Source organism: Scyliorhinus torazame, chromosome 9 (genome assembly GCF_047496885.1).
Source record: "Scyliorhinus torazame isolate Kashiwa2021f chromosome 9, sScyTor2.1, whole genome shotgun sequence".
NCBI classification, from domain to species: Eukaryota; Metazoa; Chordata; class Chondrichthyes; order Carcharhiniformes; family Scyliorhinidae; genus Scyliorhinus; species Scyliorhinus torazame.
In genome coordinates this window covers 129,396,093-129,412,170 of record NC_092715.1, presented here as the reverse complement: position 1 = coordinate 129,412,170, position 16,078 = coordinate 129,396,093, and the positions used below count along the sequence as shown (strand labels likewise).

General features: G+C 47.5%; 1 protein-coding gene across 1 annotated transcript in view; it reads right to left on the bottom strand.

Moving 5' to 3' along the window:
- The window catches only part of hsd17b4 (hydroxysteroid (17-beta) dehydrogenase 4), a 208,396-nt gene that overhangs the window by 41,839 nt on the left and 150,479 nt on the right, over positions 1–16,078 (bottom strand). Inside the window, exons 16-17 of the mRNA XM_072516520.1 lie at positions 15,404–15,507; positions 5,874–5,939 (exon numbers count right to left, since the gene is read on the bottom strand). Coding sequence (XP_072372621.1) covers positions 5,874–5,939; positions 15,404–15,507 — 170 coding nt within the window. The remainder of the gene's footprint in view (positions 1–5,873; positions 5,940–15,403; positions 15,508–16,078) is intronic.

Sequence of the window (16,078 nt, the reverse complement as noted above, 5' to 3'; positions counted from 1 at the left end):
TATGATGCTGTCCACAGTAAAACAAAGGCAACATGTTATGGACAGAGTCATCATAACATACAATACGCAAGTATAAATCTGCACCTTAGTGAAACGATGAGGAATTGGCACATATCTTTGGAACTACTGAGTGAAAAAGCTGTGCCTTATTGAAGTAATTGAAAAGCTGATTGTTTTCAGGTAAATGCTCACGGCGATTGAAGAACCAATTACAGTTTTTATATATGCTGTTTCTGGGAAACCTTTAAGTTAAAACTGCCTTTTTCGTTCAAAAAGAGAAAGACAATTTTTTTTCCTGTATGTTTGCCCCTCACTAGAAATGTGATGGATGCGTCCAATATAAATATGTAAACAGCTGTCCAAAAGGACAGACACAACGAAGACCAAAATATTAGCTGATTTAATTTAGAATATCTTTGCATGAAAAATGCAAATTGCTCATGTCCTCCCTTGCGAATGCTTGAAGCAAGTACTTTGCAGATTGTTTAATATTTTCATTTCATTCTTCGTCTCAAGCCTCTTCGTGCTATTTTTTCAGTTTCCCATTCTCTGGCTGCCCTTTTGCGTTAATCTCACTTCCCATTTGTGGGTTAATCTATTTAGCTGGAACTTGCTGATTTTGAGAATGCATTTATTCCGTTTCCTCAACATCAGCCAGGAGATTCCTCTGAACTCTCTACTGGGCCGCCATAGCATCACCAGAAATCGCTGGAACAAGGGAAGATCACCTGAGTGGGCAATTAAAATGCCTGGGTTAAATATACCAGAAAGCTGCGTAAAGCCCCGCATTTGCAGCAAACTGGGGGGGGGGGGCACGGTAGCCTTGTGGATAGCACAATTGCTTCACAGCTCCAGGGTCCCAGGTTCGATTCCAGCTTGGGTCACTGTCTGTGCGGAGTCTGCACATCCTCCCCGTGTGTGCGTGGGTTTCCTCCGGGTGCTCCGGTTTCCTCCCACAGTCCAAAGATGTGCAAGTTAGGTGGATTGGCCATGATAAATTGCCCTTAGTGTCCAAAATTGCCCTTAGTGTTGGGTGGGGTTACTGGGTTATGGGGATAGGGTGGAGGTGTTGACCTTGGGTAGGGTGCTCTTTCCAAGAGCCGGTACAGACTCGATGGGCCGAATGGCCTCCTTCTGCACTGTAAATTCTATGATTCTATGGTGCCTTCTAGTGCGGTATGGGTGGAAAAATAACAAATTCAGGTAATTTTTCCACTATTATCTATGGTTTTCACCAATCTTTTACCAAAGCCATGGGGCCAATCAGGACAACTTTTGAGAAAATACAAATCTTTTAAGGGCAGCATGGTGGAGCAACGGTTAGCACTGCTGCCTTACGGCGCCGAGATCCCTGGTTCGATCCCGGCTCTGGGTCACTGTCTGTGTGGAGTTTGCACATTCTCCCCGTATTTGCGTGGGTTTCGCTCTCACAATCCAAAGATGTGCAGGGTAGGTGGATTGGCCATGTTAAAATTGCCCCTTTATTGGAAAAAATGAATTGGGCACTCTAAATTTATTGAAAAAAAAATACAAATCTTTTAAAATGTTTCACCCACCTTCCACTGAAATGTTGAAAAACTTTCCCCCGCAATTCACCTGCTTTAGTTGTTCGCTTATTTCATTAAATTCTGTCCTTTTAAAATGATGTACCCTGGTGGAATTCTTCCATTTTAAGATTAAGTCCCATGGCAGCATGGAGTGTTTCTACTGCAGCACCCAGGGGGAAAACAAGCCAAATCTTCCAGATCCGCCCTCGTTAATTATGCACCCGGGTGTTTTACACCACATTCAGTAGTGGAGCAGATCTGGATGGTGAATAATCCATAGTTGTGACTGAAAAGGCATCCAACATCACTGACTCACTACTGAAGAAAGTGGAACTCCTGAAAATGAAGATAGATTTCTAGGAGCGAACAAAAACCAGAAGTTGGACCTCCTGAGAACGACAACAGATCTCCAGCAAAAATTCTAAGGCTGGAAGATGGACCCCCTCCAGTACATCCAATGTGGAACATCCCCTTGCAGATGCTCACCCGACCCACTGCTGTTGTGTTCTAGGGTCCAAAATTGTGAGCGGCTTCCATCCTGAACTACAGAGGCAGCTCCAGACATTGTTCAGATGAGTACTGACATCTGCATGCCACGTTGTTGCGAACGTATTTTATGGCAGCATGTTTTCCCACTGGCATCGCAGAGAATCTGGTGTGGGGGTTGGGCCTTCAATTGCATCCCAATAATAGATGCAAATGAGGTTCACATAGGCCTCTGACAGTTTTTCTGACCCATCATGGCGGACACCAACAGAAGATCCCACTGTAAATTCACGCTGTCATGAAACCGATTTCTGGGCCCGCTATCGAACATGCCTGTGGGGGTATGGGGGAATTCTGTCCATAGCCTTGAGTTTTTCTAACTCCCAGATCGTATTACACTGCATCATTCTATGTATACTGTCCCCAGGAATACACAAACTTCTATTTCTTTGACATTTTTGAGTTATTAATAAATATCAGGTCAAGAGGTGCTGGCTCAAAACACAGTCACACATTTTATGTACTACGTCTGGCTCTGAACCACTTCAGTTTTCCCAACTTGTATTAAGTCGATTAAAGTGTCCTCTTAAAATAACTTAGCTCTTTTCTCATATCTTCATTTCTTCATCAACCAAATTACCCTCCCATTATGCTGATCAGGTGGTCAATGGTGTTAGGGAGAAAAATACAGCTATTTGGCTACAGTGTACATCACTTTCGAGAAAACCAGATGAAGATTCTTGGAGTTTCAAACAAGGCCTTTGTTTCAAGCTATCGCATGGGCTCCAGTGCTCCAACTAATGTCACAGACCAGCGAGCCACGATTCAAGGATTACACAGAGAGTTATACCTTTTGGTTCGTTTACAAGAAATAAGTATATACCAATCAAAGGTTTACAATTATTCTAAGATAATTAGTGTCCAATCCTAACTAATTGTTTCAAACCTTCATCAGTTTCCCACAAAAAGATCTGACCAATTACAGAAAATGTATGCTTGCCTAATTACAACATTCAATGGATACAAAGGCATGTACACAGAGCTACACTACCAATACGCACATGTCTAGGGTCCTCGAGTATCTGACTCCCCACAGCGTGAGATACTGTCCTTCCCCGAACCCATTTTCCATCTTGATCTGTTACCTGGACAGCAGTGATGTGAAATTACGGCCCACTCATGTGCCATTAGAGAGGTCCATCGTCCAGTCCCCCTGCAGCTGTAAGACTGCTAGTCTAGCAACCTCAGTAGTTTATAGAATATAGGTGCAGTCAATTTTTAACCCCTTCAAGAACTAGTGGATATCATCAAACATGCACTAGCGCTATTACACTAATTCCGATATAATATCTAGAACTACTCCTTTTCAGTTGTATAATGCTGATTTTGGCTCTGATTTTCTTTCAACATTAGAGATAACCAAACCAAACCAGAATAATTCATCATTTAGAATTCACTTTTACCTCTCAAAGCTCCTTGATATAGGTGGATATCCCTTCCTTGTATGTCTAATCACTTCATATGAGCCTGATTATATTATTTTCCATCCTCTTGATTTAATCATCTATCTGACATTTCATTTGAGTCCCTGCTGATACAACAGTCTTTAAAACAGGGGCCAGAATATTCAGTTTTGTCTTCTAAGTGCAGGATCAGGTGAGAAAACGGATGTGCAGCTCACCAGCTGCACAGCCAGCTTTTCTCACCATATTGTCCAGCACTTTGAAGAAAAAAATCTTGGAGGCATGTCCCATGCCAGTGGGATGGATGCTGAAAGTGCCAGAAATGTGGGCAGCACGGTAGTAGTGGTTAGCATTGTTTCTTCACAACGCCAAGGTCCCAGATTCGATCCCCGACTTGGGTCACTGTCTGTCTGCACGTTCTCCCTGTGTCTGCGTGGGTTTCCTCCGGGTGCTCTAGTTTCCTCCCACAATTCCCGAAAGATGTGCTGTTAGATGAATTGGACATTCTAAATTCTCCTCTTTGTACCCGAACAGACGCTGGGTTGTGGCGACTGGAGATTTTTCACAGTAACTTCAGTGCAGTGTTAATGTAAGCCTACTTGTGACAATAAAGATTATTATGTTGGCTTTCCAGAGATTGGTGGGGGAGGGGCTTTTTAGATCTCTAGTGCAAAAAAATGAAGAATCATCCCCGCCACGCAAATGGGATCCAGCCCTAGCACCATCTGGGCCAAAAGGTTTTTCCTTCTGCCCCCATTAATCCTTTCTTGTTTAGTTGAAAAAGACAATGGGCGGGATCCTGCAATAATGGGGCTATGTCCCCACTCCAGCGTCAAAATGCGCGCGTTTCACTCTGGACTTGCCTGAAGAAATTCCAGAGTGATTCTCCTACCTGAAGGGAGCTAGCAGGGCCCCGGAGTACTCCTTGCAGCTCTGGCGGCGGAAATGAGGCCCTGCACGTCTGGCCGGGAGTCATGCATGCGCACGGCGGTGGCCTTCAGTGGCCGCCCCGCACGACATGGCGGACTCGCACCGCGGAGCGGCCCCGGAAATATAGTCGTCGTCCCCCCGAGACCGTGCGCACTAATTCCAAAACACAGGGGGCGAGATTCTCCACACCCGCACTGGTTGGGAGAATCGCCTGGGCCGCCAAAATTTCCCGGGACACCGGTCCGACGCCCTCCATCGATTCTCCCAAGCGGCGGGAACGGCCCGGTCGAGTTCTGCGGGCCGCAGGCCGGAGAATCGCCGGAGACACCGAAAATGGCGATTCTCCGGCTCCCCCGCTATTCTCAAGCCCGGATGGGCCGAGCGGCCAGGCCAAAACGGCGGGTTCCCCCCGGTGCCGTCCACACCTGGTCGCTGCCGTCATGAACGGTGCGTGAACGCTGGGGGGGCGGCCTGCGGGGGGGCGATGGGGGATCCTGCACCGGGGGGGTACCTTAAATGTGGGGTGGCCCGTGATCGGTGCCCACCGATTGTCGGGCCGTCCTCTCTGAAGGAGGACCTCCTTCCTTCCGCAGCCCCGCAAGATCCGTCCGCCATCTTCTTGTGGGGCGGACTTAGAGAGGACGGCAACCACGCATGCGCGGATGACGCCAGTTATGCGGCGCCGGCCACGTCATCTCTGCGGCGCCGCCTTTACGCGGGTGACAAGGCCTGGCGCGTGTAGATGACGCGGCCCCGATCCTAGCCCATTGTCAGGACCTGAATCGGTCGGGATCGGGGCCGTTTCGCGTCATCGTGAACCTCAATGGTGTTCACGACGGCGCAGCCACTTCGGCGCGGGAGTGGAGAATCCCGCCCAGTGTTCCAGATGTGGTCTCAGAGCGTGAACCGCTCCAGCGCCCTGCTGGCCCCCTGTGGGGGACAGAATCGGTCACCCCCGTGCCCTTTTCACGCCGTCGCACTTTGTCTCCATTTTGGAGAATCGCCCCCCCCCATATGTTTGTAATTCATTCATCTCACAATAACAATAACATTCTAGTTGCTTTCCAAATTACTTATTGTACCTGCATACTAGTCTTTTATGATTCATGCACTAGGCCACCCAGATTCCTCTGAATCTCAGAGATCAGCAATCTCTCACCTTTTAGATGATAAGTTTACGTCTAATTCTTGCTGCCAAAATGAGCCATTTTACATTTGCACACATTATACATTACCTGAACTTTTCCCACTCACTTAATCTATCATTTAAAAAACATAATTTATATTTCAATAGGAATGCATACTAGCGTTCATCATAAAATCAATGGAGTATTATTAATTCATTCTATTCAAGTTTACAAGAAGCTAGTTTTCTGGTGAAAGAAAATCATGTAAACCCACATTATTAAGTGTTTCATAATCAAGCATATTACAAACCCCTGTATACCTGATCTACACTTGTTAGATCCCGCATGATGGCATCTGGTGGTCTATTGGGGGGATTCATAGTAACCTGGATAAAACAAAAATTATCTTAATATTCTCAAAAAATAAGAGTAGATACACAGAGGATGCTCAATTGCTAATCAATAAATACATGATTATCACACGAAGGAAGCATGATTAATTCAGAAGAAAGGAGTGAATCATATAGATCTTACTCATGAATGGTTTAAATTCCATATTCATCAGGCTTTCACTGAATATTTTATTTATGACAACGTGATGCATGTCTATGTTACTGAGAAATGCATTCAGACAAAAATTGACACAGGGCCAAAGGAGACAAAAAGATTGCTCCAAGAAAATTTCATGAACACCTTAAATGAGGAGCACAAGGACTGAGAGGTTTAGTGAGTTCTAGAACTGAAAGCTTAAAACAGCTGAAGACCAGGGGCGAAATTCTCCCCCAACGGCGGGATGCCCGCCGACTGGCGCCAAAGCCGGCGCAAATCAGACGGGCATCGCGCCGGCAAAAAGGTGCGGAAGTCTCCGCATCTTTGGCGGCCTAGCCCCAACATTGAGGGGCTAGGCCGACGCCGGAGGGATTTCCGCCCCGCCAGCTGGCGGAAATGGCGTTTGTTGCCCCGCCAGCTGGCGCGGAAATGCGGCGCATGCGCGGGAGCGTCAGCGGCCGCTGTCAGTTTCCCCGCGCATGCGCGGGAGCGTCAGCGGCCGCCGAAAGTTTCCCGCGCATGCGCAGTGGGGAGAGTCTCTTCCGCCTCCGCCATGGTGGAGGCCGTAGCGGAGGCGGAAGGGAAAGAGTGCCCCCACGGCACAGGCCCGCCCGCGGATCGGTGGGCCCCGATCGCGGGCCAGGCCACCGTGGGGGCACCCCCCGGGGTCAGATCGCCCCGCGCCCCCCCCCCAGGACCCCGGAGCCCGCCCACGCTGCCTGGTCCCGCCGGTAAATACCAGGTTTGATTTACGTCGGCGGGACAGGCAGTTTCTGGGCGGGACTTCGGCCCATCCGGGCCGGAGAATCCAGCGGGGGGTCCCGCCAACCGGCGCGGCTGGATTCCCGCCCCCGCCCAATCTCCGGGAGCGGAGACTTCGGCGGGGGCGGGATTCACGGCGGCCAACGGCCATTCTCCGACCCAGCGGGGGGTCGGAGAATGACGCCCATGGCCTCAATGGGAATGCAAAGTAAGTGGGGATGCACAAAAGTCAGAGCGAGAGAAATACAGGATGTTTTCAGGCTGTTGGATGTACATGCGAATATACGAATTAGGAACAGGAGTAAGCATTCAACACCTTTAGTCTGTTCCACCATTCATCATCATAGCTAAATTGCTGCCTCGTCTCCACATTACACCAATCCCTAATAACCTTTTATTCCCTTGTTAGTCAAGAAACCATCTAATTTTGCCTTAAATATAGTCAATGACCCACCTCCGCTGCTCTAGTTCCAAAGACTCATAACACTCAGAGAAATAAAATTCTTATCACCTAACCTGTGTCCCCTAGTTCTACTCTTTCCAACAAAAGGAAACATCCGTTCAGCATCCACCCTGTCAAGTCCCCTCAGGATCCTATATGGCAGCACGGTAGCACAGTGGTTGGCACTGTTGCTTCACAGTGCCAGGGGCCCGTGTTCCATTCCCGTCTTGGGTCACTGTCTGTGTGGAGTCTGCACATTCTCCGTGTGTGTGCATGGGTTTCCTCCGTGTGCTCTGGTTTCCTCCCACAGGTCCTGAAAGACATGCTATGAGGTGAATTATCCCTCTGTGTACCCGAACAGGTGCCGGAGTGTGGCGACTCGGGGATTTTCACAGTAACTTAATTGCAGTGTTAATGTAAGCCTACTTGTGACAATAATAAAGATTATTACTATGTTTCAATAAGATTAGCTTTCATTCTTCTAAATTTCAACAGATGTCGGAGCAGCCTGTCCAACCTTTCCTCAAAAGATAACACCATCATCCCAGTTATCAGTTGAGAGAATCGTCTCTGAATTGCTTCTAACACATTGTTATCCTTTCTTAAATAAGTAGACCAAAACTGTACACAGTAATCTAGATATGATCTTATGAATGCCCTGTACAAGTGTAGCAAAAAAAGAACTCAACTTTTATATTTTATTGTAACAAACAACATTCCATTTACCTCCCTAATCACTTGCTGTAGCTGCATACTATCCTTTTGTGATTCATGCACCAGGACACCCAGATAATAATAATAATCTTTAGTGTCACAATTAGGCTTACATTAACGCTGCAATGAAGTTATGTGAAAAGATGCCTTTGTACCCGAGTTCCGCAATTTCTCTCCATTTTAATCATATGCTGCTTTTCTATTCATCCAGCCAAAGTGGACATAATTCACTTTATCCCAAATTACTTATAATCCATCTGCCAAATTTGTGCCCACTCACTTAACCTATCTATAACCCTTTGCAGCCTACTCGAGTTCTCTTCACAACTTACTTTCCTATCTTTGTGTCAAAAGCAAATTTAGCAACCATATAATCAGTCCCTTCACCCAAATCACTTAAGTTGTAAATAGTTGAGGCCCAGCACTGATCCCTATGGCACTCCACTCGTCACATCTTACCAATCTGTAAATGACCCATTTACCCTATTCTCTGCTTCTCGTTAGCTAAACAATCCCTCTACCCAGGCCAAAATGTAACCCTCACACAATAAACTCTTATTTTCCATAGTAACCATTGATGTGGTACTTTGTCAAATATGCCTCCTGGAAATCTAAGTACAGAACATCACAGATTCCCCTTTATCCACGTTGCTTGTTACTTCCTCAAAGAACTCCAATAAATTAGTGTATACAAACAAGGAATAGCAGCAGACCATTCAGCCCCTTGAGCCTGCTCTGCCATTTAATAAAATCATGCTGATCTTGTATTTCCCTCAAATTTGCATCCCTGCCTACCCAGATAACCTATCACCCCCTTGCTTACCAAGAATGTAACCAGCTCTGTCTTCAAAACGTTCAAAGACTCTGATTCCACCACCTTTTCAGGAAGAGAGTTGCTAGTCGAGCATGATTTCCCTTGCACAAACTGTGTTGGCTCTGCCTTATTGCATTGAGATTTTCTAAGTAGCCCTTTAACCTCCTCAATAATACATTCCCAATTTCCCTAGTTGTTAATCTAACTGGCCTGTAGTTTCCTGCTTTGCATACCCTCCCGTTCTTGAAAGCCACATTTGTTGTTTTCCAACCTGATCGGATCTTTGCAAAATCTAGGGAAAATTAAAGTCAATGCATCTACTATCTCAGAAGCCACTTTTTAACGACTTTAAGATGAAGTCCATCAGGACCTGGAGACTTGTCAGCTTTTGGTTCTAATAATTTTCTTAGTTCCCTTTCCTTGGTGCTTGTAATTGTTTGAAGTCCCTCCCTTTCACTTCCTGATTCAATTATTTCTGCGAATGTTATTTGCATTTGTAACTGTAGGGGTGGGAAAAAAGTGGTTAGTACAGCTGCCTCACAGTACCAGGGACCCGGGTTCAATTCCAACCTTGGGTGACTGTCTGTGTGGAGTTTGCACATTTTCCCGTATCTGCGCAGGTTTCACCCAGGTGCTCTGGTTCCCTCCCACAGTCCAAAGCTGTGCAAGGTTAGGTGGACTGGCCATTCTAAATTGTCCCTTGCTGTCCAACGGTTAGGTGGGGTTATGAGGTTACAGGGATGGGCAAGGGAGTGGGCCTAGGTGGTGTGCTCTTACAGAGGGTCAGTGTAGACTCAATGGGCCGAATGGTCACCTTCTGCACTGCAGGGATTCTATGATTCTATGAAATAGGGAAGATCAAAGCCACAGAGGGATCGGGAGCATTATGGACTAAGAACACCAAGGTGGTGGATGAGTGTGAGCTCGTATACGAGATTGGATTGGATTGGATTTGTTTATTGTCAAGCGTATCGAGGTACAGTGAAAAGTATTTTTCTGCTAGTAGCTCAAACAGATCATCAAGTACATGAAAATAAAATAAAAAAGAAAATACATAGTAGGGCAACACAAGGCACGCAATGTGAATACAGAGACACCGGCAGCGGGTGAAGCATACAGGAGTGTAGTATTAATCAGGTCAGTCCATAAGAGGGTCGTTTTGAAGTCTGCTAACAGTGTGGAAAAAGCTGTTTTTGAATCTGTTCGTGGGGTTCTTAAGACATTTGTATCTCCTGCGCGTGGAAGAAGTTGGAAGAGTGAGTAAGCCGGGTGGGAGGGGTCTTTGATTATGCTGTCCGCTTTCCCCAGGCAACGGGAGGTGTAGGTACAGTCAATGGATGGGAGGCAGGTTCGTGTGATGGACTGGGCTGTGTTCACGACTCTAAAGCTTCTTGCGGTCTTGGGCCTAGCAGTTGCCATACCAGGCTGTGATGCACCCAGATAGGATGCTTTCAACGGTACATCTGTAAAAGTTGGTAAGAGTTAATGTGGACATGCCGAATTTCCTTAGTTTCCTGAGGAAATATAGGTCCTGTTGTGATTTCTTGGTGGTAGCGTCGACGTGGGTGGACCAGGACAGATTTTTGGTGATGTGCACACCTAGGAATTTGAAGCTGTCAACCATCTCCACCTCGGCCCTGTTGATGCTGACAGGGGTGTGTACAGTACTTTGCTTCCTGAAATCAATGACCAGCTCTTTAGTTTTGCTGGCATTGAGGGATAGATTGTTTTCTTTGCATCAGTCCACTAGGTTCTCTATCTCCCTCCTGTATTCTGACTCGTCGTTATTCGAGATCCGGCCCACTATGGTCGTATCGTCAGCAAACTTGTAGATGGAGTTGGAATCAAATTTTGCCACGATCGTGTGTGTACAGGGAGTATAGTAGGGAGCTAAGTACGCAGCCTTGAGGGGCCCCGGTGTTGAGGACTATTGTGGAGGAGGTGTTGTTGTTTATTCTTAATGATTGTGGTCTTGTGGGTCAGAAAGTCAAGGATCCAGTTGCAGAGTGGGGAGGCAAGTCCTAGGTTTGGGAGCTTTGGTATGAGCTTGGCTGGGATTATGGTGTTGAAGGCGGAGCTGTAGCCAATAAATAGGAGTCTGATGTAGGAGTCCTTGTTGTCGATGTGCTCTAGGGATGAGTGTAGGGCCAGGGTGATGCCATTTGCTGTGGACTGGTTGCCGCAATATGCGAATTGCAGTGGATCCAGGCGTTCTGAGAGTATGGAGTTGATGCGCTTCATGGCCGACCTCTCGAAGCACTTCATTACGACTGATGTCAGGGCCACCAGCAGGTAGTCATTGAGGCCTGGTTCTTCTTTGGCACCGGTATTATGGTGGTCTTTTTGAAGTAGGTGGGGACCTCGGAGCGGAGTAGGGACTGGTTAAAGATGTCCGCGAATACACCTGCCAGCTGGTCCACGCAGGCTCTGAGTGCACAACCTTGGATCCCGTCCGGACCCTTCGCCTTCCTAGGGTACTTTCAGGAGGCCAACCTGACTTTGGAAGTTGTGATGGTGGGTATGGGTGTTATGGGCTGCTGGGGCATTCGCAGCAGATTATTAGTTTCCTGCTCGAACCGAACATAGAATGCATTGAGTTCATCGGGGACGGGTGCGCTGCTGCTGGAGATACTGCTCGGCTTCGCTTTGTAGCCCGTTATGTTGTTTAGGCCTTGTCACAACTGCCGAGAGTCTGTAATGCTAGTCTGTGACTCTAGCTTGGTCTGATATTCTCTCTTGGCATCCCGGATGGCTTTGTGGAGGTCGTACCTGGATTTCTCGTATAGGTCAGGGTCGCTTGACTTGAGCACCTCAGACCTGTCCTTCTGTAGGGAGGCAATATAGCAATTGAGCCATGGGGCGGGATTCTCCCCTACCCGGGGGGCCAAGCCTGCACCTTGAGGGGCTAGCCCCCCGCCGGAGTGGTTGGCGCGCCGCCAGCCGGCGGGAAAGGTCTTTGGCGCCACACCAGCCGGGGCCGAAAGGACTTCGCCAGGCGGCGGAAGTCCGTGCATTCGCGGGAGCGTCAGCGTCTGCTGACGCCATCCCCGCGCATGCGCAGGGGAGTGTCTCTTCCGCGTCGGCGATGGTGAAGACTGTGGCCGAGGCGGAGGGAAAAGAGTGCCCCACGGCACTCGGTGGGCCCCGATCACGGACGAGGCCACCCGGAGCCAGATCGCCCTGCGCCCCCCCCAGAACCCCGGAGCCCGCCCGCGCCGCCTAGTCCCACCGGGAAGAGAGGTGGTTTGATCCTCGCCGGCGGGACAGGCATTCCAGCAGCGGGACTTCGGTCCATTGCAGGCTGGAGAAACGCCGGGGGGGGGGGCTCGCCAACCGGTGCGGCGTGATTCCCGCCCCTGCTGAATATCCGGTGCCGGAGAATTTGGCAACCGGCGGGGGCGGGATTCACGCCAGCCCCCGGTGATTCTCCGACCCGGCCGGGGGGGGGGGGGGTTTAAGTTGGTCACAAAAACTGAACGTTAGCAGTAAGGGGGGAAAGGGAAAAAGCGGGGGGAGAATAGGAGGCATGGTAATGTTAAATAAGGACAGGGAATTTAGTATGCGGGTAATTGGGGATAGGGCAGGAGAAGTGGGGTACGTGGCTTATTGTTTGTTGTTATTTTAGGGGGTATTTTGTGCGTCGGCCCGCACGGTTGTTTTAGAAATGTCATTATGTTAAATTGTGAAAATTACAAATGCTTCAATAAAATATTTTCTAAAAAAAAAAGTTGGTCGCTGAGTTCTGAAATATGGACCAGTCCACTGTCACCAGTCACGTGAGGAGTTCTTCTGTTCCCTCGGACCAGCACTGCACAACCTTCTTAGTTGTATTCTCCAGCTTGAGTTTCTGCTTGTATGCCGGGAGAAGGAGCACCGTCTTATGGTCTGATTTTCCAAAGTGCGGTCGGGGGATGGAACGGTAGGCGCCCTTGATTTTGAGTAGCTGTGGTCAAGAGTGTTGTTGCCCCTGGTGTGACAGGAGATGTGCTGATGGAATTTTGGCAGTACACTCTTGAGGTTGGCCTTGCTGAAGTCCCCGGCCACAATGAACAAGGCCTCCGTGTGTTCTGTTTCGCAGTTATTTATAACTGTGTACAGTTCGTCCAGCACCTTCTACACTTCTGCCTGGGGTGGGATGTAGACCGCTGTGATAATGGCTGAAGTGAACTCACGTGGAAGATAGTATGGGCAGCACTTCACTGTCAGATATTCCAGGTCCGGGGAGCAGTGGGTCGCCACATCCGAGCACCAGGAGGAGTTGATGAGGAGGCAAACCCCTTCACCCTTTGCTTTGCCTGATGACGCAGTACGGTCCGCCCGATGAATTGAGAAGCCTTCAGGTTGTATGGCACAGTACGGTGAGGCAGGGGAGAGCCATGTCTCGGTGAACTAGAGCACACAGCTGTCTCTTACTCCCCTCTGAGAGGTAAGTCTAGCATTAAGTTGCTTCATGGGAAGCAAAGTTTTGGATAATCTTAAATTATTGAAGATTGGAAAATGGGAGGGAGGTCAGACAGTAGAAGTCAAGTCTGGAGGTAACAAAAATACAGGCCAGAATGTGCAGCCTTTGCCGCCAGCAGGAACTTCCAGTTCGTCAAAGTTGACCCACAGTGGTAAGTTCCCCAGCAGCGGAACTGGCGAGCATGAAAATTGCCGTTGAACTCTGTGGAACAGAAAGATCGCACCAGCGGCCAATAATTCATCAACTCTGCATTGAGTTTTCCTGCCTGTGGCAGAGGGTGGCTGTAAATTCCGGCCACAGATAAGGATTTCAGCACGTGAGGCACAGTCGGAGATGTTTCAGCAGGATATTGGGTCAGAAACTCTGCTCAGGGACAAATAGGATGTTAAAAGTTGTGAACAAAAGGGTGGCATGGCGGCACAGTGGTTAGCACTGCTGCCTCACAGCACCAGGGACCCAGTTCAATTCTGGCCTTGGGTGACTGTCTATGTGGAGCTTGCACTTTTTCTGTGATTGCGTGTGTTTCCTCCGGGTGCTTTGGTTTCCTCCCACAGTCCAAAGATATGCAGGTTAGATGGACTGGCCTTGTTACATTGCCCCTTAAGAGTCCAGGGATACGCGGGTTAAATGTGGTTCCCAGGTTGCAGGGATAGGATGGTAGCCTGATGGTTGCTCTTTCAGAGGATCGGTGCTGACTCGATGGGCTGAATGGCCTCCTTCTTCATTGTAGAGATTCTATGAATACTTTGGTTCAGCCTGAGACAGGCCAAGAAGGGAATTACATTTTATAACTAATGAAAGGAGTTATGGCAGGAGCCAGAAGCAATGGCTTTGATCTTCCTAATATGTTGAATTGGAGGAAATAGCGCTCATCCAGGGCTAGATGTGAGACAAACAGTCTGACAGTGGAGAGGTAAAGAGTAGCGCTGGATGCTGTCAATGTACATTAAATCGTAAGAATGTGAAACAGAAAATGGGACAGAAGTGCTAATTTACACTAATAGACTCTAAAGGGTGTAAAGGGAAGAAAAGTGCTTTAATGCATGAGAATACTGTTGAATATTACCAGAAATTCAGTGAACCCAATGTAACACATCACAAGTGAATAACTATGACAAATTTTAAAACATTTTGAGTATATTAATTGTGGTATAAATAGTCAATGTTCTGAGAGAATAGTGTGCTAATCTGGAATGGGCCTGATAAAATCAAAGATTTTGAATTAAAATATCTGGACATTTTAAATCAAGCCACAGTCAGCTCCAGCAAATAGCATGATGGGAATTCGAACTTGGCCCAGTTTGAATACACTGAAACTCAGACAAGCTGCCAGGACATATCTGGACCTGTCCTTTCAATCACCCATCAAGAGACAATTCGCTTTATCCATATGATTGAGTAAATTATTCATCCATCAAGAAATAATCAGCTCTATTCATGTATTGATTGATTGACTAAACAAGGTTACATACAAACAATACTCCAGGAAATGAACCCCCGATGTCTTGCTGGGTGACCATTAGTAACTCCATTGGATGGTGCCACTCCCACCCTGTGACCTCATCAGCTGGGGGCCGGAGAACATTCTGAAAGGCATGGGGAGGGGTATAAGAATCTAACCCCCGGACCTCCCAGCAGCGGAGGTTCCATGCAGCAGAGACGGAAGGAAGCAGCGTGCGAGATTCACCTTCACAACAAAGACCCTGAGGAAATAGAGACTCAGAGAAACTGACCCTCAGCGCGACTGAGTTCATTAGAACGGATAATATCACGAATCTTGGGACCTTTTAGTAATGTTTTGGGATAATTTAAGGGCAACTGATTTTTACTGTTTGTTGGATAGTTATTTAATTTATACACTTGTGTTGTCCTTTGTTTGCCTTGTCAATAAATACATCTGGGTAAAACTTTTGATTAATACTGGTCGAAAGTGTCTGAGATTTTGCAGACACAATAGCCAGTTCTGAATTAAACATCCTCATCTTGCTCAGAGAGGAAATAATTGTGTCCTACTAGCATTTACAATATTGTAACCAGAGTAGTCAAAATCGAACATGACATGAGTAATCTGGAAAATTGCCTCAGACGTGTTTATGTTAATATTTACCTTAACTTTATCAGATGTCCTTTTCCCTCCAAAGCCTCCGGCTCCCACAACAAATACAGAGAATTGGTTATAGCAGACCAAGTCTTTTTCATTATAGGTATGAACTGAAAGGGAAGCAGACCTATCGTTAGTTACATGTTTAGGCGATGTAGGCAAAGTTTATCTGTATATATCTTTAACAACCTTAATGGATGACTCAGGCACTCAGAAAATTAGCATTTGGTCAGTTGGTTGGATCATAGAATCATAGAATTTATGCAGAACGAGGCCGTTGGTCCATCGAGTCTGCACCAGCCCATGGAAAGAGCACCCCACTTAAGCCCACCCCTCCACCATATTCCAGTAACCCGACCTAACCTTTTAGACACCAAGGGCAATTTAGAATGGCCAATCCACCTAACTTGCACATCTTTGAACTGTGGGAGGAAACCCGAGCCCCAGAGAAAACCCACGTAGACACGGGGAGAACGTGCAAACTCCACACCGAGGCCGGAATTGAACCCGGGTCCCTGGAGCTGTGAGGCAGCAGTGCTAAACACTGTGCTGCCAATTGGATATTCCTTGAATATATTCAAGAGGTGGCTGGATATGGCACTTGGGGAGAATGGGATCAAAGGCTATGGGAGAAAGCAGGTTTAGGCTATTGAGTTGGATGATCAGCCATGATCGTGATAA